At 37.5% G+C, this 20,418-nt stretch overlaps 1 protein-coding gene across 1 annotated transcript; it reads left to right on the top strand.

Moving 5' to 3' along the window:
- Positions 1-1,955: 1,955 nt before the first annotated feature.
- On the top strand, positions 1,956-15,287 carry rab22a (RAB22A, member RAS oncogene family). Its single transcript, XM_083938639.1, has 7 exons — positions 1,956-2,173; positions 4,131-4,210; positions 5,352-5,433; positions 10,421-10,492; positions 11,335-11,441; positions 11,994-12,103; positions 13,285-15,287. Exons 1-7 carry the CDS (start codon positions 2,138-2,140, stop codon positions 13,380-13,382), a joined length of 585 nt encoding a protein of 194 aa, XP_083794765.1. The 5' UTR covers positions 1,956-2,137; the 3' UTR covers positions 13,383-15,287.
- Positions 15,288-20,418: the final 5,131 nt, after the last annotated feature.

Genomic DNA, 20,418 nt, shown 5'->3' with positions numbered 1-20,418 from the left:
AAGCAAATTCAAAAGGTCCCTCTCCGACGACTTCGTCAGTACTCAGGCCCTAAACAATAATCATAGGAAAAACAATAGGACCCTTTTACTGAAGTTGTTGGTCCTCGTGCCCTAAAAAATGAAGGTGAACAAAAATCTAGAAATAAATGTAAAGCATTTATTTAATTATTTATTATTTCATATATATATATATATATACATTTATTTATGCATTTATTAATTCCTGCATTTATTTATTTATGTATTTAATGGGACCTAGGTTATGGTTAGTCCTCCATAGTGTCCTTTAGCAGCACCTTTTGTGTGTTTCTCCCATAGACTGTATTATGAATCATTATCATAATACAGTCTATGGTTTCTCCCACAGACTGTATTTTGAATCATTATCATCGTACAGTCGATGGTTTCTCCCACAGACTGTATTATGAATCATTATCGTTGTACAGTCTATGGTTTCTCCCACAGACTGTAGTATTAATCATTATTGTTGTACAGTCTATGGTTTCTCCCACAGACTGTATTATGAATCATTATCGTTGTACAGTCTATGGTTTCTCCCACAGACTGTATTATGAATCATTATCATTGTACAGTCTATGGTTTCTCACACAGACTGTATTTTGAATCATTATCATTGTACAGTCGATGGCAGGGGTAGGCAATTCCGGTCCTGGAGAGCCACTGTCCTGCATGTTTTAGGTTTCTCTCTACCCCAACACACCTCTAACAATAATCAAACTGTGACAAGCATCAGATGCTTGATAACCAGCACAGAGAGAAACCTTAAACATGCAGGACAGTGGCTCTCCAGGACCGGAATCGCCCACCCCTGGTCTATGGTTTCTCCCACAGACTGTGTTATGAATCATTATCATTGTACAGTCGATGGTTTCTCCCACAGATTGTATTTTGAATCATTATCGTTGTACAGTCGATGGATTCTCCCACAGACTGTGTTATGAATTATTATCGTTGTACAGTCTATGGTTTCTCCCACAGACTGTATTATGAATCATTATCATTATACAGTCTATGGTTTCTCCCACAGACAGTATTATGAATCATTATCATTGTACAGTCTATGGTTTCTCCCAAAGACTGTATAATGAATCATTATCATTGTACAGTCTATGGTTTCTCCCACAGACTGTATTTTGAATCATTATCATTGTACAGTCAATGGTTTCTCCCACAGCCTGTATTATGAATCCTTATCATTATACAGTCTGTGGTTTCTCCCACAGACTGTATTATGAATCATTATCCTTATACAGTCTATGGTTTCTCCCACAGACTGTATTTTGAATCATTATCATCGTACAGTCTATGGATTCTCCCACAGACTGTGTTATGAATCATTATCATAATAAAGTTTATGGTTTCTCACACATACTGTATTATGAATCATTATCGTTGTAAGTCTATGGTTTCTCCCACAGACTGTATAATGAATCATTATCATTGTACAGTCGATGTTTTCTCACACAGACTGTATTATGAATCATTATCATTGTACAGTCGACGGTTTCTCCCACAGACTGTATTTTGAATCATTATCATTGTACAGTCGACGGTTTCTCCCACAGCCTGTGTTATGAATCATTATCATTATACAGTCGACAGTTTCTCCCACAGACTGTATTTTGAATTATTATCGTTGTACAGTCTATGGTTTCTCCCACAGACTGTATTTTGAATTATTATCGTTGTACAGTCTATGGTTTCTCACACAGACTGTATTTTTAATTATTATCGTTGTACAGTCTATGGTTTCTCACACAGACTGTATTATGAATCATTATCATTGTACAGTCGATGGATTCTCCAAACAAACAAAAAAAGCCGAAACAGTCACGTGACCTCGCGCCGTATAGTTCAAGATGGCGACCGCTCTGATCTGCTGGCTGTACTGTTAGCTCGCTAAGCTGTTTATAATAATCACAGTATGGCAAATGTGGCGGACAACACAGCGAGAGTTATCACCGAACATGAGATGCGCGTTTTTGAGAGCTTTCGAGCACGATGAAGTAAAGTTGTTTGTAAGCATACAACACCTGAAGATTATTCACGATTAAAGGTAACCAGAAGAGAAAACTGTCAATGGTCATCATCACAAACTGAGTGAGAGGAGATCGATATGGCGCTGAGAGAGTTAAAAGTTTGTCTCCTCGGGGTAAGTCAATAAAGAGTTTTACGTGTGTGTGTCTGTAGTCCTCACTGTACATCTGGCTGTACCTGTACAAATGAGCCATTACTGCTCCTCCACCAGGTTATGAACCATACTGATAGATTTGTCTGTTTACATCAGTTAAATGTGTTATTACCACAGGTTATTATTACCAGTGAACGACTGGGTGATAATACACACATTGTATTGACTCCACTGGGGCTGTCTATTCTGCAGTTTTTATATGTTTAAATCAGTCACAGTACCTGCATTATCACACAGAGACTTCATTCAGACAATATATAGTGTTTATTGTTTTGTGTGTTAAAGTGTTTATTTTTTAGTGCTCATATCGTTTTTAATGCTGCTTCTTTAATTCTTAAATTTTTTATGAAATTGTGTCAGAGCACATTAGAATACAATGTACCTGCACTGTACTATACCTGTACATATATATATATATATATATATATATATATATATATATATATATATATATATATATATATATATATATGTATTAGAGATGCAACGATCCGGGTAACTGGCTCCGGTATTGACTAAGTAGTTGGATCGGATATCGATGAATGAGGCCGATCCAGTAATTTCTTTTTTATTAATATCATAAACAGCAATACAGTTACAGCGATCAAATCACTTCGATTCTATGTTTGCAACACCGGTCAGGGTTTTATATTACATATCTGTTTGCGGTGCACCTTACATAGAAGTGTTTGCTGCTAATTTACACTTTGCTATTTGTTGATAAATAATATTAAGTACATATGTATCTGTGGTAATTTGTCACCTGTTTTTAACCAGGATAAATGTTTATGTCAAGCCTGGTGCTTTCACTCACATTGACAGATATACGCTTCATTCATTCAACAGTAGTATCGGATCGGTGTCGGCTATCGGCTGATCCGCTCAGCCCAGGTATCGGTATCAAATTGAATCGGAAAAAACTTGATCGGTGCACCTCTAATATATATGTATAGTATACTGTATATATATTTATATATATATATATATATATATATATATATATATATATATATATATATATATATATATATATCCAAGGGTGGACCTGGTGATTTAAGACAAGAAGGTATTTAAAGTTGTCACGTAGGGCCGCTACGGATTTTCACTATTATGGACATTTTATACACTAAATAGTGAATCAAAACAAAATGATTAGTTGCAGCCCTAATCCTCATATCTCCCTTAAATATCATTACTGGTCTTTGCTGCCCTCAAATTTCGATTAGTCTGTTGACAGAGAATTAATCAGTAACAACAATGATAACTGAGTAATCCTCAATGTCGTTTTTCAACCAGCTTCTTCGTTGTGAGAATTTTAATTTTGCTGCTTTTCTGAGTTTTTACATTGTCGTCAATAAGGTTGTGGACTGCTTTTCCGACAAGATATTTGAAGTTGGACTCTGGAAATTTGTGCTTTGCATTTTTTTGTTTTTTATTTTTTATTTTTTTATTTTATACTGAAAGACTAAAAGATTAATTTATAATTCAAATAAATGACGTGGATATAATATGATGAAAAACCTGCAACCTTTATCCTTATGGTGTTTGCTGCAGTCTCTATTCACGAATCAGTCACAATAACAACATTCTTCAATGTCTATACTGTATACAACAGCACAAGATGCACTTTTCTCTACCAGCATCTCATAAAGACATTCCTGAAGTAACATTCTTACATCTCCTCTCCATCCTCAACCAATAAGATGAAGAAAACAATGTAATTTTAACTACGTATTTCCTGTTTAACTATTACAAAGTCACGATCCTAGGAGGGGAGCAGGGAGGAAGAAGATGCCATGAAAAAAGAAATGATGTCTGGGCGTTTTGCCGGAGAATGTGCTTGTGTAGTTGTGATTACACTCGTAGTAATTGTTTCCGACCGTGTTTATTAAGCATCGTCTTTATTTTGTCTCCGCAGGACACTGGCGTTGGAAAGTCAAGTATTGTTTGGAGATTCGTGGAGGACAGTTTTGACCCAAACATCAACCCAACAATTGGGTAAGTTCCTGCCGTCCCCCAACGGTATTCTGTTTTTTCATTGGTTTGTGTGATGCAGGACATTATCATGTCATCAGATAATTTATGTCTATTTATGGATTCATCAATTCCAATTGGAGCCAAAATGAGCAGGAATTTAATCTGCAACAATTTTGATAATCATTTGATTGTTTAAATCACATTTCAAGCAAAAAATCCAAAAGACTTCTGGTTCCAGCTTCTCACTCGTGGGGAGTTTTAAGTTTTGGACTGTTAGTCAGACAAAACAAGCTATTTGAATATGTCATGTTGGGCTTCAGAAAAACTCTGATGGGCATTTATTACAATTTATTTTCATCTATTTACTATTTTCTAACATTATAATAGATCCAACAATGATTGTATTGTTTTTTGTTTGTAGTTTGCTTGTTTTCTTTTAGTTTTTTGTTCCTCTAGGGCTTGGATTTTTAATTACATATTTGTTTTACATTATGATGTAATGTTTACTTCGCAGGAAGAGTGGTTGCCAGGTTTAGTACTGGCAATTAGGATCTGATTAAATAAAATGATTAATTAAGAAAATAATAGGCAGATTATTCAGAATAAAGACAATAATTTGTTGCAGCTCAACTCCAATTAGGATAATTAGTCATTTTATTTACTAAGCAATTAAAAATGGTTTAATCTTCACAAATGCAAAAAGTCACTAACTTTTCTGTTGCGTCTTGACATTATAAATTAAATTACTTTGTTTACTTTCTTGTGAGAAAGACATTTCTTTGTCAACTCGTGACATTTATCATAATTTTTGACATTTTGTAAACAATATGATCAATCAGTCTTGACCAATACATGTCATTGTTGTCATTGCCGATATAAATGGCAGATATGTTTATAAATACATTATAAACAATCAATACCAAATGTTGATACTGTTATCAGCATCACAAGTACAGCATCGGTGATACAATCAAATTGGGATGTTTACTGAAGCAGGCTCAAACCAGCTGATGAGCTAAGTGAAGATGTGTGTGTTTGTTAGACTCTTGAAAATGAGTTGGGATAAACCCTGTAAACTCTAGCTGCAGCTCTAAGTATAATTTGTAAAACAGCTTTGTAATGTGATGTAGTTCTTCAATCAAGAATGCTTTCTCTTCACCAGGGCATCATTCATGACCAAGACAGTGCAATACCAAAACGAGCTGCACAAGTTCCTGATCTGGGACACGGCAGGACAGGAGCGGGTCAGTAATATCTACTGATGCATTTTTAAATTTTTTTTATTGACTTGTGGATTGTAATCCTGAGCAAAAGTCACATGATGTGTTTTAGATTTGCACAGTCAAACCACAACAGCACACAGTTTTGATATTGCAATCAAGTAGTCTAAAAAAAATCTACTCATTCCTCCCATGTACTTTTATATATTTTCCAATTCTGGGCTTATTCTTTCAGTCAGTATCACGAGTTACATATAAGGGTTTGGCGATATGGCCAAAATCTTCTTACCTGATGTAGGTAATTTCATATCTATAATCACGATATACTGTTTATCATAATATGTTTTCTGGTTATTCAATAACTTTAATAGTCGATACGAAATAACCACATGGTCAAGTTTATTTTTTTTATAATCCAGTGGGAATTAAATCCTCGTCAAATAAAAACTACTGAGTAAAATTTAAACTCAATATATTTCACATCAGATTTTCTGAAAAAGAAATTTAATTGAGGTGTGTATCACAATATCTCGATATGTGATTTCAGCACAATATGATTCCATTGACAGGGATAAATTCTTATATTGAATTATCGCCCATCCCTCTTATACATTATATAATTCAGTGGATCCTACCCTTTTCTTTCTGGTGCTGTCGAAGTCACCATCATGCATTACCTTTGTGTGAGCATACCATATTTGATTAAAAAAAAAAAAAAAAAGAAGTCCAGTTTAAAAATATTCTAACTCCATAGTCAACAAGGGTATTTTTGTTTTTCAATGAGAAAAGTTGTACTTTGGGTTTTGGACCTCCTTGGTGCAAATACACCTTTTCCTCATTGAGATACAGCCATTATTGGATATTGTTCTGGGCATTTTTAAGTAGACAATGTGTTATATATAATATTGGAAAATAAACAACACAATACGTCAATATACTGAAGTTGTTTCCATTTTCAAAAATAACTTTTTTATTCTTCACAGCAACACCAAAAACACATACTAATGTCTAGCGTAGCAACAATGCACCACTGGGCTTTTATTAGGAAGTAAGAAAGCTGCCTACACCTGTGCATGAACCACTCCCTGAAGCAGCCTGGGAGAAAGTGCAGTTATTCATTACTTCTGATAGGGGGCGACATTTACCTTCCTGTGGTGGCGGAGTTCTGCCTGCTGCTGACCAATGACCTACTTTTTTCAGTGCTCTTGATGCAGGAGCCCCCTTTTTAAATGGCACGTGTGGTGCAATTGATTTGTATTCTTTAGATCAGTGAGTGGCGGCTGTTTGGTTTATGAGAAACATCAGCAAGTCTGTCATGATTTGTCTCTTATGTCACCTTTAAACTTTGTCCTCCCACTCACTTCTTCTTCCTCATTGCATTCATACATTTAGAGACACAAATCAAGAAGTGCCATTGCTTTCCTTTTGTTTGATTTTGTCTCACGTACACGTCTGGTTGTTTGTCAGAAATAATGTGCAGGTGCCACTTCTTATGTAATCTACACTCCTATGTGTCTACAGCAGCAATATTTGAAATGTCTCATCACCCATACATTTAGGACTGAAACCACTTAAAGATGATATGTGATAAATTGAACATGATGGATTTACGTACAGTTTGAGCCTGTCCAAACGACACCAAGCCCCAGACAGTGATACTTTCTCTTCTGACTCACTCTTCTGCATCCCACATTTCTCTGCATTAGTTCTCCACATCACTTCCCCTTTCTCTGTGCGTGGCCCACTATTTTTCTCATGCACAATCCCCGGCTGTTGTAATGTCTTATCCCTGCTGCTGTCCTCTCCCGAGAGGTGAGATAAGATGCCGTTTGTCTTTTATCCTCCTTTTCCCCCTCGGGGGCCTTTATTTTTTCACGGCCTTGAGGGGACATCAATGCAGTCTCATTTGAGATAAGATGAGAGGATGAAACCCAAGCTGTCTCAGCCCACTGGCGTGTACTGCCACTGTGTCTTATCATGAGAGGCCCTGCAACTCCACATCCACAGTGTCCTATTTTTTCCCCCTTTGTGTTTTCTCCTGTCTAATCTTTCTTTTCATTTCTTTCCTTGGACACAAGTCTATTTTCTGTGATTCTTTTGTGTTCTTTTCCATTTTCTCCACCTTTCGCATTCCCACAAATCTACTCTTTCACTCATGTGTGGCCTCTCGGCATCCCAAGGGGTTCACTTCTGTGTTTGGAAAAAGTAGCAACATTCCTTTGGTAGGTTTTGTGTGTGTTTTCATACAAAGCTGCTGTGGTATTTTGAAGCCTTCATGGCTTGTTTTCTAACTTCTGTGGAGCATTGGTCTATCACAGTCTGTTGAGTTGTGAAAGGGGAACACAAAGCCAGCCAATGCACATGGAAGGAAGACCGGGGCAAAGAGGAAAGCTCTGCGATTTCCACAATCCATATCTCGAGACCAGATGAGGCCTCACGGGTACATCTGAGCCCAGCTGTCAACAGCCCATCCAGTCCTCCCCCTCTGACTGCTCCTTCTCACAGAAAACAAGCAAAGGGAACCTTGCATCCTACTGGAATAGGAGCGTTTCTTTCATTATGCACCCAGCTTGTGGTTTCAACAATTAATCAGCACTCGCCAGGCATCACTGGGGCTGTTTTCTGGGCTGCTGTGTGGCCAGACGTCTGGCCTCGCTGTGATTGCTCTTCTGGTTAAGGCAGAGACCACACAGGACTGGTGGTGGTGCAGCCCAACACTAGCCAATGAAACAGACAGCACTCTCCTCAGTGCCTCTGCCAAATATCCCAAGTTGGATTCCCGTTGGTGGACTTAGGGCCAGTAACAACTATAATTATGTGGAATGTGTGCTTTCCTGAGGTAACACTGTCACTCCAAGATGGATAGTTTATTCCATCGTATTGTAAAGGAAAATGAAATTGGCGGGAAGGCAGGGTTATTCCAAGTGAAGGTCTTTTTCAGTCAAGGGTAGTTTCTTTTAAAATAAATATCATTAGTTAATACATGACACATGATTTTATTAGTCTGTTAAAGGGACCCGGTCCAGGGAATATTGCAAGAAGCCATAATATGAGGTTAGGAGTTGCAGTGGGATAATTGTTATTTTTTAACTTTCATATCTTGAAATATTTTAGTTTGTTTTGCTTACAAAGACGGTTTCAACATCAAAATCCTGATCATTGCATATTATAACAGAATTAAGATCAATAGCCAATATGTTACGGCAGAAAAATCAGTGAATGAATGGATTCATACTCCACTTTTATGTTAAGTTGCCTTCACACAGGAGCATCTACAATGTGAAACACTGCTTCTGTTTTCTACTTGTTCTCTATAAGAGTGATGGTTATTTAATTCTTTATCTGTGGGTTTTGAGTAGGAGGTGGAAATTGAAGTGACTGGATCGAAGCTACGCAGGCCTTTGCGGGCGTAGCCAATCGCTGTTCAACACTGGTTAAACTGAAAGCTGGAGTGGTTCTGTAAGACTGTACTTGAGTGTGGTCATGCTAACATTTGCCAATTAGCACTAATCAGAAAGTACAGCTGAGTCTTTACTTAAATGAAAAATCAGGGGATCACCAAAGATATGATTTATCCTGAAGGTGGCAGTAATATCTGAAGCAAATTTCATAAATCCCTCCCATAGTTTTTGAGATATTTCACTAAAACATAGAAACTGTGTACCCCATGGGGCAGCAAGAGGAAAAGTCAGGGGATCACAAAAGTCAGTAAGTGTCATCCTCTAGGCACAAGTAATCCCTGTACCACATTTCTCAGCAATCTACCCAACAATTGTCGAGATATTTAAGTTGTGACTAATGTGGGTGACCAACGGACAGACAGACATGCTGTCATCATGAATATAAACAGTAAATTTAAAATATTATGACAGCAGGCTAATTGTTGATGCCAGGTTTCAATGAGCACTGGAAAGTAGTTTACCAGAAAATCACCAAAACCTGGCAAAAAGAAGAACCCACAGCCTCTCAGGTTCAGATGGATTCAGAAATGCACATGTTGTTTTGATTATGCAGGGCTTTGTGATGTATTGGGTTAACATCAAATATATAGTCTTCCATAACTATCAAAACGCTAACAGCTCTTGACACATTCTGCTCATCTTTCTCTTGATGGCTACCACGTGTGTGAGGTCTTGGTGGAAAGACTTGCCGTACTTCCATTTAAAATAAAGCCACTTGGCTTATAGGCTCAGAACACTTGGCCTCTGGTATAGTAACATGGTATTCTGTATTTTTTGCTCATATGTATCCTCTGTTTTGAGTTTGTTACAGTCAGTATTATTGAGTTCAACTCAGTGACATGACCACCATGGTAATGAATTAGCCATAGAAAAGCCTACACACTGTGAAACTGTGATCACACACTGTGATCTATGTGTGAAAGTATATAATAGTACAAAGGGGCGGCAGTAGCTCAGTCTATAGGTGACTTGGCTGGGAACTGGAGGGTCGCCGGTCCGAGTCCCTGTGTGGACCATGAATGGAGCGTGGACTGGTGGCTGGAGAGGTGCCAGTTCATCTCCTGGGCACTGCTGAGGTGCTGTTGAGCAAGGCACCGAACCCCCAACTGCTCGGGCGCTGGTCACTGGCAGCCCCCTCGCTCTAACATCTCTCCATTAATTGCATGTATATAGGTCCTGTTTGTGCATGTGTGTGTATTTCGGGCCTGTGTGTGTCTAACCTGAATAATAATAATAGAGTGAAAAAATCAAATTTCCCCGTTGTGGGACTAATAAAGAAATTCTTCTTCTTCTTCTTCTAAATGCGAAATGTTGGACGAATAAAGGAGTATTGTATCTAATTACACTGTAATGACACTTAAAGGCCCTTTTCATATCCAAAAATGGGTAAATTGGAAGGAACTTACTCTGCTCATTATGTTCAGTTTCACATGGTTTCAAAGCTATATGCAGATTATATAATATTACATAATATAGAAATGAAGTTCATTCAGAGGCTTCTGAGGCTGCCAAACATTACTCACTATTGTTTACTTTCTCTGTTTTCTCAGTTTCGTGCTCTGGCACCAATGTACTACAGAGGGTCAGCGGCGGCCATTATTGTTTATGACATCACGAAAGAGGTATTATTTACTTTTTCTCCTCAACCACTAACTTACTAACCACTACTAAGTACTTAGCTTATGGTTTCATTGTTTTGTCCCATGTCTGTCTGTAATTTTCTATTCATAAACTTATTTGCTTTGGTGCCAAGAGTAGGATGAGAAGGTTGATACCACTCACTTGTGTGTACGGTAAATACCAAGTTACAGCCAGCAGGTCTTAGCTTAGCCCATTTTTACACCTCTAAAATCTTAGTTTTGTAAAATAACAACACAAGAGAAATCTTTTAGAAAGATATTAGACATTTGTTAAAACTATTTAAACCATCTCTACACAGAGTACCCATTAAACAATGGACTTGACATCAAATCATATCAAAGGCAAATAAAAAGAAAATGATTAATTTGCATTACAGATTAAATGCATAACAGAACAAAAAGAAACAACATTTTAAATAATTATAATGAATGAATCTGAAAACTGAAAGCCGAGTGCCACAGACCCAGTCACTGATATCAACGTTATACAGTATTTCTTGTCCAGGAGCAGTTGGCAACCAGTAGAGACTCCAGGAAGTTATTGACCCTTGTGAAAAGAAGAAAAATACTTTTCTAAACAGAAAATACATCATGTGTTCATTTTTTAAACTGTTTCTAGTCTTTATGTTAAGATAAGCTTGCTAAGCTGTTGACTTCATCCATAAAAACAAGAGTGATCTCTACTAAACTAACTCGGCAAGAAAGCAAATAAGAATATTTCCCAAAATGTCACTTCAAATGTCAATCATTTAAACCTTCCTGGTGAATAGTCTGTGCTTGTCTACTTATTGGTTTATTTGGTACAACATGTTGTGTATCATCAGGAATCCTTCCAAACACTGAAGAACTGGGTGAAGGAGCTGCGTCAGCATGGTCCTCCAAATATAGTGGTCGCCATCGCTGGTAACAAATGTGATCTGTCTGACGCCAGGTGAACCTGAATTAGAGATAATACTGTATTTGTCATGAACTGCTAATGCTAGTGTGCAGTATCTTGATGCCTCCTCATTTACAAGCTTGAGAGGGATGATGGGATTTCAGATGTCAGATGGAAAAAAAAATGATGTAAGGAAATATTCTGACCTTTTTAGCATCAGAATAATATCTGATGATTGGCTTTGAAATATCATTGGAATTTACTGTTTGTGGGGTGCATTCTGTTCTGCAAGCAGGAATATTGGCTCTCTGGTGAAAGTGGTAAGTGGTATAAATATAGTGAACCAAACAGTCTGTCATATTGAAATTTTTGAGGAGAATTTAAAGACTTTATTGTTATTATTCTGTATCTTCCACAAAATTGAAAAAACTCTCAGACTCAGATACATAGGCCCGTGCTTTTGGTAATATCATCCATGAAATTAGGAAATTTTCCACGTAATAGCTGTGGAAAAACCTTTTTGTGGTTATCATGCTGTGCATGAAATTGGAGAATCTGTTCACATTTTGAAACATAATAGTTTTGAAATACCTCTTGTATTTACAGGGAAGTGCCAGAGAAGGATGCCAAGGACTACGCTGACTCCATACATGCCATCTTTGTGGAATCCAGTGCCAAGAACGCCATTAACATTAACGAGATGTTTATAGAGATAAGTGAGTGTGTTTCTTGAGCACCTGGCGCTGTTATACATCTCCACTTTTCCATTGATGTGTGTCAAATTAAGCACTGTGCAGCATTATGATCATCATCATATTATCTCCCTTTCTGTTTTTAAGCAGGTAGACTATGTTTTGAGCAGTATTAGAGGTATAGTTAAGATCATTCTTTTCTTGTTTGTATCAGACTTCTCACAGCGGTGAGCTAGTTCAGAATAAGATACAGATACGTAGTGCTGAAGCTCAATCCACTTCATCATGACATCTTGATACTTGATTTTTAAACACATATTTACAGAGATGAGATGCAGTCAGAGGAGTTGATTCAGTTTTGAGACGCAACTGATGAGCACAAAAGAGACAATAACATATCTGTCCTAATTCTATATGACGTATTTATTCTAAGCTGGTTTTGAGTATATACTGTGTTCATTACAGAAAATTAGATAAAGTAAGCATACATAAGTCTTTTTGCAAAAAAAAAAATCAACATCCACATGTATTTTATAATTTCATTATGTTATTGGGACACAGCTTGTTTTTCCCGTCTAAAATTATATCCAGGTTGTACTACAATCTACTATATAATCTAAGTGTTATAGTACACTGGTTTTGCACTTAGTATTCAAGAAGTTAATATATTTTACTGTGTTAAAACTTTGACTTTGGAACGAATAAATTCAAAAGAGAAAGCAGAATGTTTTATCACTTATACGACACGATATGACACAATATACTTTACAGACCCCATAGGGATATTTGTCTCTGATGCAAATCTCATACCTTTTGTTTTTCTGTAGCTGTCTCGCCACCATCATTTATTAAACTCATCACATTTTGTCATATGTGAGTAGTGCCTCAATTTTATTTATTCATAAACAACACACTCAATAAAGTGTTTTTAGTATGGTCACTTACTTTTGCCAATTTTCCTGTGTGAACACATTAAAAACTCAAAACTTTCTTAAAATCAGTGAGCTGAAGGAAACTTGGGCACAGCTGCAGTTAATTAATTGGCTAGTAGTAAAAGTACTGCTACCGTGAATAATAGTGTCTTTTTTAAATAGATATGAAAAATGTAAGTTTTGCACAGTAAGAAAGTGTGTGATAATGGAGAATTTCAAAGAGAAAAGGGAAGCTGAATGATGTGAATATGTGATGTGTGTGTCTCCTCAAAGGTAAGCGCATTCCCGTTGTAGACGCAGCCGGAGGAACTTCAGGAAAAGCTTTTAAACTGGGACGTCAGGCCTCAGAGTCTCGCAGGACATGCTGCTGATGATGCCAGTGACTGTCCCCACATGACCTGTGACCTGGCCTTCACTTGCCCTTTATGTCCCTGGCCGGCGTCAGCTTACAGCCACCACACGCCCTCAAACATTCTGCCGTCTCTGATACCGGTATGCAGCAGTGCCACTCAAATGCATTTTTGCGGCACTCAACAAAAAAAATCTAAAATCTTTAGTCTGAAAATTGCTGGCAGGAGAAATACTTTAAGTTTACTGAGCATTGACTATTGCCTGCATTCAAACATTGATGTGTAAGTGAAAAAGCCCCATACATTTAACTTAACTGACTTTACAGCTACACATTCGTAGATTCAAAAATCATTTGTACTTGTAAAAGTCTTCTATCTTCCAACCAAAACATGGACTGAAAACAGTTAAATTTCACCAAATTATTTTGATAGCACTGACGTTATTGCCTTTTGGTTTTTTTCACTTGACTTTGTGAAGGATCCATCTATGCAGTTAATGGGTGTAATCACTAATTTATCATACGATTAGGTTATGATAGTGATCAGGTTTTTCGAAGGACATTTGGAGAGATGTTGGCAAAGTTTTTTGTGAGATTGCTGTTTTAAGCCAGATGTATTTCAAAGCAAAACACGGATGTGGATGTTTTGATATAAATTGCGATCACACAGGGGGGTGTGAGTATACTTTGATTATATTAGAGGAATAGTTCAACATTTTGGGAAATATAGTTATTCATGTTCTTGCCTAGGCTGAGATGAAAATATCAATATCATTCTCATGTCTGTTTGGCAAATACGAAGCTGCAGCCTGGTTAATTTACCTGTTTCCAAATTTTATGTTAAGCTAAGCTAACCAGCTGCTGGCTGTTGCATTATATTTAATGGACAGATATGAGAATGGTATTTTTCTGCTCACCTAACTCTCTGCCAGAATTCCCCAAAACAATTATTTGTTTTATTGATAACTTTGTTGTTCCCTCTTTGACTTGTAAGGATATTTTGATCACAGTTACACCCCTGAGAATGATAGCAAAATCACATCTCCATGATTTAATCATTTAATGATTTAAAATTAATTAATCAGGCTGGAAATGCTGACTCTATTGCAGTCTTCAAGTTTATTATGTAAGGGAAAATGTAGATCAAACAGGTCATTATCTGCAATAATGACTGGCTTGCTCCGTTTTATCCTGCTTAGTAGACGGCTGCCTACTAAAGAAATCAATATCTGGCACAAAATATTGAATTCAAAATAATTGTATTATTTTAAAAATGATCCTCTGATCAGAACTGCGTCCATAACAATGGCCTGTCATTCAGAAATAGGAGACCGTTGAATGCCATAACTGCCCAATCAGAATGGAGTATTCAACAGAGCCATGTAATAATATATGATAACAGTATCAGCTGCTCCACATTTCCACTTGTAATTTTTGAAAAGGTTTTAACTGAATCATGTGTATGAGGTTTCCTGTAGCACACGCAGTATAGTTGTTTCACAATATTACTTTAGCCTTATTTTTCTTTTATCTTACTCTAACTGGCAAGCCCGCCTGTCCTCAACCCTTTGTTGCTACCTCACAACAGTTTTGGAGATTGTTGTGAGGTTTTGCCAGATTTTGTAATTGTCCCATAAACATTCTTCATCTTTCCTTTTTTGTTGTTGCACATAATCAGCAGCAGCTCGCACATGCAGTGTTGTTTTATAACCTGGCCTGTGATGAGATCTGGAAACTAGAACGAATTCTAAAGAAACTCTTTTGGAGCTTAAATCTCAACTCAGCAGAAGGTTATACAGTGCCTTGCGAAAGTATTCGGCCCCCTTGAACCTTTCAACATTTCGCCACATTTCAGGCTTCAAACATAAAGATATAAAAGTTTATTTTTTTGTCAAGAATCAACAACAAGTAGGACACAATCGTGAAGTGGAACGAAATTTATTGGATACTTTAAACTTTTTTAACAAATAAAAAACTGAAAAGTGGGGCGTGCAATATTATTCGGCCCCTTTACTTTCAGTGCAGCAAACTCACTCCAGAAGTTCAGTGAGGATCTTTGAATGATCCAATGTTGTCCTAAATGACTGATGATGATAAATAGAATGCACCTGTGTGTAATCAAGTCTCCGTATAAATGCACCTGCTCTTTGATAGTCTCAGGGTTCTGTTTAAAGCGCAGAGAGAACCATGAAGACAAAGGAACACACCAGGCAGGTCCGAGATACTGTTGTGGAGAAGTTTAAAGCCGGATTTGGATACAAAAAGATTTCCCAAGCTTTAAACATCTCTAGGAGCACTGTGCAAGCAATTATATTGAAATGGAAGGAGTATCAGACCACTGCAAATCTACCAAGACCCGGCCGTCCCTCCAAACTTTCATCTCAAACAAGGAGAAGACTGATTAGAGATGCAGCCAAGCGGCCCATGATCACTCTGGAAGAACTGCAGATAACTACAGCTGAGGTGGGAGAGTCTGTCCATAGGACAACAATCAGTCGTGCACTGCACAAATCTGGCCTTTATGGAAGAGTGGCAAGAAGAAAGCCATTTCTCAAAGATATCCATAAAAAGTCTTGTTTAAAGTTTGCCACAAGCCACCTGGGAGACACACCAAACATGTGGAAGAAGGTGCTCTGGTCAGATGAAACCAAAGTCGAACTTTTTGGCCACAATGCAAAACGATATGTTTGGCGTAAAAGCAACACAGCTCATCACCCTGAACACACCATCCCCACTGTCAAACATGGTGGTGGCAGCGTCATGGTTTGGGCCTGCTTTTCTTCAGCACAGACAGGGAAGATGGCTACAATTGATGGGAAGATGGATGGAGCCAAATACAGGACCATTCTGGAAGAAAACCTGTTGGAGTCTGCAAAAGACCTGAGACTGGGATGGAGATTTATCTTCCAACAGGACAATGATCCAAAACATAAAGCCAAATCTACAATGGAATGGTTCACAAATAGACATATCCAGGTGTTAGAATGGCCAAGTTAAAGTCCAGACCTGAATCCAATCGAGAATCTGTGGAAAGAGCTGAAGACTGCTGTTCACAAACGCTCTCCATCCAACCTCACTGAGCTCGAGCTGTTTTGCAAGGAAGAATGGGCAAGAATTCCAGTCTCTCGATGTGCAAAACTGATAGAGACATACCCCAAGCGACTTGCAGCTGTAATTGCAGCAAAAGGTGGCGCTACAAAGTATTAGCGCAAGGGGGCCGAATAATATTGCACGCCCCACTTTTCAGTTTTTTATTTGTTAAAAAAGTTTAAAGTATCCAATAAATTTCGTTCCACTTCACGATTGTGTCCTACTTGTTGTTGATTCTTGACAAAAAATTACACTTTTATATCTTTATGTTTGAAGCCTGAAATGTGGCGAAATGTTGAAAGGTTCAAGGGGGCCGAATACTTTCGCAAGGCACTGTAGGTGCAGAATCAGACGTGGTGCTGCGTCGACATGCTGACCTGTTAATGAACCGTAGTCTCCATTCTGCTCTGAATTACTGTATGTGTTTTGTTCCAAGTTCTGCCTTCTGATTTTCCTTTCTCCCAACTTATTTTGCCTCTTTCCTTTAAATTCCAGGCCCTTATTGGTCCAGCTTTAATTTTGTTTCAAACTAATATGGTACAGCTTTCAAAGAGCTCTATCATCCCCTTTACATACATACTCCATGATCCTTAAAGCAATGTTGCAGTAGTTTCATTTACCCCTTATATTGGCCTAATTGAGCTTCGGTTGAGCCCCCACAGACTTATTAAATCTGTATAATTTAATCCTGTATCTCTTGAGCCCTTTTAGCCCCAAAACCTCTTTTCAAAGTTGCCAAAAAAGTACAAAGTGGGCTTAATTAGACTGCATTCCCACATTATTGAATTTGGATTGTGTGCTTTCCTCTCAAGCCACTTTATTTGCCTTTAAGGATGTTTAATGTAGCTGTTATTGATGAGTTATGTGTGGAGTAGTGCTGCCTTTTTCTTCAGGATTTTCCTCTGGAGTGCCATAGTTATTATGACTAAGGATTAAAATGTGACGTAATCCTAGGAAGTTAGGGGTCTCATCTCTCAGCGGTCTCAAACAGATGATGATGACAGGTTTATGTTGACCTAATTTTATGCTGATTTGATGACAGTTTTTAAATTGAGCAGTGTGATGGGGCTGACTAAATCATTTGACAACCAGAGTCGCATTCTAGGTCAAAACTTAAAGGGAATCACTCTGGCACTTTGAAAGCTGCACTTTGACTATTTACAATAATTGGCCCTCAAATTACTAACTGTCAATCTGTCTTCTGGTAATACCTGTGTGAAATCACGTGATGAAACATTCTTGTAACGGTGTCCAACTTTTTAACGTAAAGTCACTCAATGTTATTTTAGGTTTTGATTGTTTGCTCAGTTGTTATTGCGAAGGACATGGTGCCAAATAATGTCAATGCCATTTTACTACACCACGCATAATTAACCTTTTTTATTGTCAATGTAATATAATGATTTTAAAGTGTTTATCACAGTTATGCTTAAAAAATATTTGAAATTTGATAATGATACATGTTTTCCCCCTTATTTGGAAACAGGAGGCATGAATAGAAATCCTGTCTGGTTTGCATTGAAAAATATGAATAGTCTTATATATACAGGCTGGCCCTGGGAATGTGATTAATCTATATTATGTATATTTTTCAGTGTAGATATATACCATCAAATTGCACATAAAACAATGACCATATTCTATTCTCAACCAGTTGTGTGACCACAATACACGTGTACATGGTTTGCAGTAATTCCATCAGCATTGTAGTTACCATATTTAGCTTTTTACTACGTTTCATATTGATTGTAACAAAATGCCTGAAAACACGTGTTTGCAGTGTATTTACAAATGCATAAAAAAGGGAATTGTCAATTTGTTTCCTAATAAAAGATTGACAAAAATACGTTTTCCCCTACTGTCGTGTGTGAGAGAGAAAGAGTGTTTAGGTCTTACAAGTTTCTCACTTCCTTGTGTGAGGCCCAAGAGAGATGTCAGCATTAACTTGTTCCTTGGGGATAAGATGACAATGTTGTTAGTGATTGGATGTGTTGTTCAGTTGGCAGACAGCCGCCTGGCTATATATATATAAATATGACACTTGAGATGCGTGTTTGACTGGCAGAGGACTTTTCACTGCACTTTGAATAGTGCTGAGAGAGCGGAACACTTATTGGACAACCTCCCAATCCCCCATTAAACTTTCTTCATAAAGCATGTTTGGAAACTAATGGGAATTGTGAAAAATATGGCTGTAAACCCACAACTTCACCTGCAATAATTAAAGGCTCATAATCAATATAATTAATCATTCCATTGCATTGTGAGAATAGCATGGGAGCTTGTGTAAACAAGGAGAAAAAGAAATTGATTTATGAAATTAATTAAAGGTACACCGACACACTGGTGTAGTTCCAATTAAATGATTTTGCCAATGAGCTGCTTTATATCCAGGAAAACAGTGGAGTGTTTCACAGTGTATTACTTTATGCTGTTGCCACCATTTAAACATGTTAAACACAGGTGTAACTAATAATATTAATAATGGCTGCATAAGCAGTCTGAGGCCCTGGTGTGCTGGGGCCCTCACATTGTGCTTACTGGTTCGTTGACCCACTTCATTGGAATGGAGCCATCATTAATGTTATTACTTAAACTCAATGTTTGTTCTACTGTAATAATACAACATTTTAATGGTGAGGATTCATATGGCCCATATTCACATCATCTGGGTTTTTTTTCTTTACTGAGATACACACACAAGTGCACAATCTTTGTACCATACAATAAACATAAAAACAGCACATATCACATGGTGGCCTTTAGATGAATAGAAGACAAACTATCTTTTTTTATTTTTCTAATCTAAGACCAAAAAGTGGTGTATTTTACCTATAAACATGCATTTGTGAATGTGAAATTTAATAACATAAAAATTTTTTTTTTCAATGTTCAGAATTAAAAATGTAAGTTATCTTCTAGACTGCCAAAAAGTTATTTTTCAAAAAATAGAGCCAAGTCTTTCTCCATGCAAACTTATACACAAAGTGATTCCATGATGTGATTACTTGAAATGTTGCCATAACCGTATGAATGGTTAACAACTGATGAGTACGCTTTAGATGTTTTGCCTAAATCGTCTAGAAAAGGGATTGCACAAAAAACTTCTGTGGTGTTGTTTTAGAAACTCCTTAAGATACAAGAGCCAGTCATGTATTGTAACTACACAATTTTGTACCTTTATACTTCTACTCCACTGCATTTTAGAGGTGAATGCACTACATTCATTTTAAAGCTTTAGTTACTAGTGACTTTGTATATTAAAAATATGTTTTATTTTTATATATAAAATATAAATCAACTAACCTTTTACAATAGATTGAGGTACGCAGTGGTGTACTAGAGTCCTATAAAGTGGCCAGTATGCCTGTTTGCACCCTTTATGATTATTTCACATTCAATCCAAAGAGGTGCAAACCTTTACTGAAAATATAAACTTAGTGGACAGAAACATCAAGTTCACCAGAGAAGATGTCAAGGACAACAGTTTGTCTTTCTTAGACTGTGACGTCCATATGGAGAATGACAGGAGCCTCCACATTGGGGTATACAGAAAACCCACTCACACAGATCAATATCTACTGTTTGACTCCCACCACCCCCTGGCACACAAGCTTGGAGTTATCAGAACACTTCAACACAGAGCTGATAACGTACCCACCAGCTCACAGGCCCAAGGGGAAGAACGGAAGCACCTGAGAGGCGCCCTCACAACTTGTGGTTACCCCAGCTGGACCTTTGTGAAAACAGCAGCTGCTTCCAGAAAGAAAACCAAAGTGGTTGAGAAAGAAAAACAAAACAAGAGAAACAACATAGTCATCCCGTATGTGGCTGGGGTATCAGAGAAACTCAGGAGGATCTTCAACAAACACTGCCTCCCTGTGTATTTCAAACCCAGTAACACACTGGGATTAGTACATCCCAAGGACAGAAACCCACACACTCACAAAAGCATCTGATTTATGCTG

This window comes from Echiichthys vipera (genome assembly GCF_963691815.1).
Source record: "Echiichthys vipera genome assembly, chromosome: X".
NCBI classification, from domain to species: domain Eukaryota; kingdom Metazoa; phylum Chordata; class Actinopteri; order Perciformes; family Trachinidae; genus Echiichthys; species Echiichthys vipera.
Note: the sequence above shows the minus strand (reverse complement) of the source record. Positions and strands in the feature narration are given on the sequence as shown.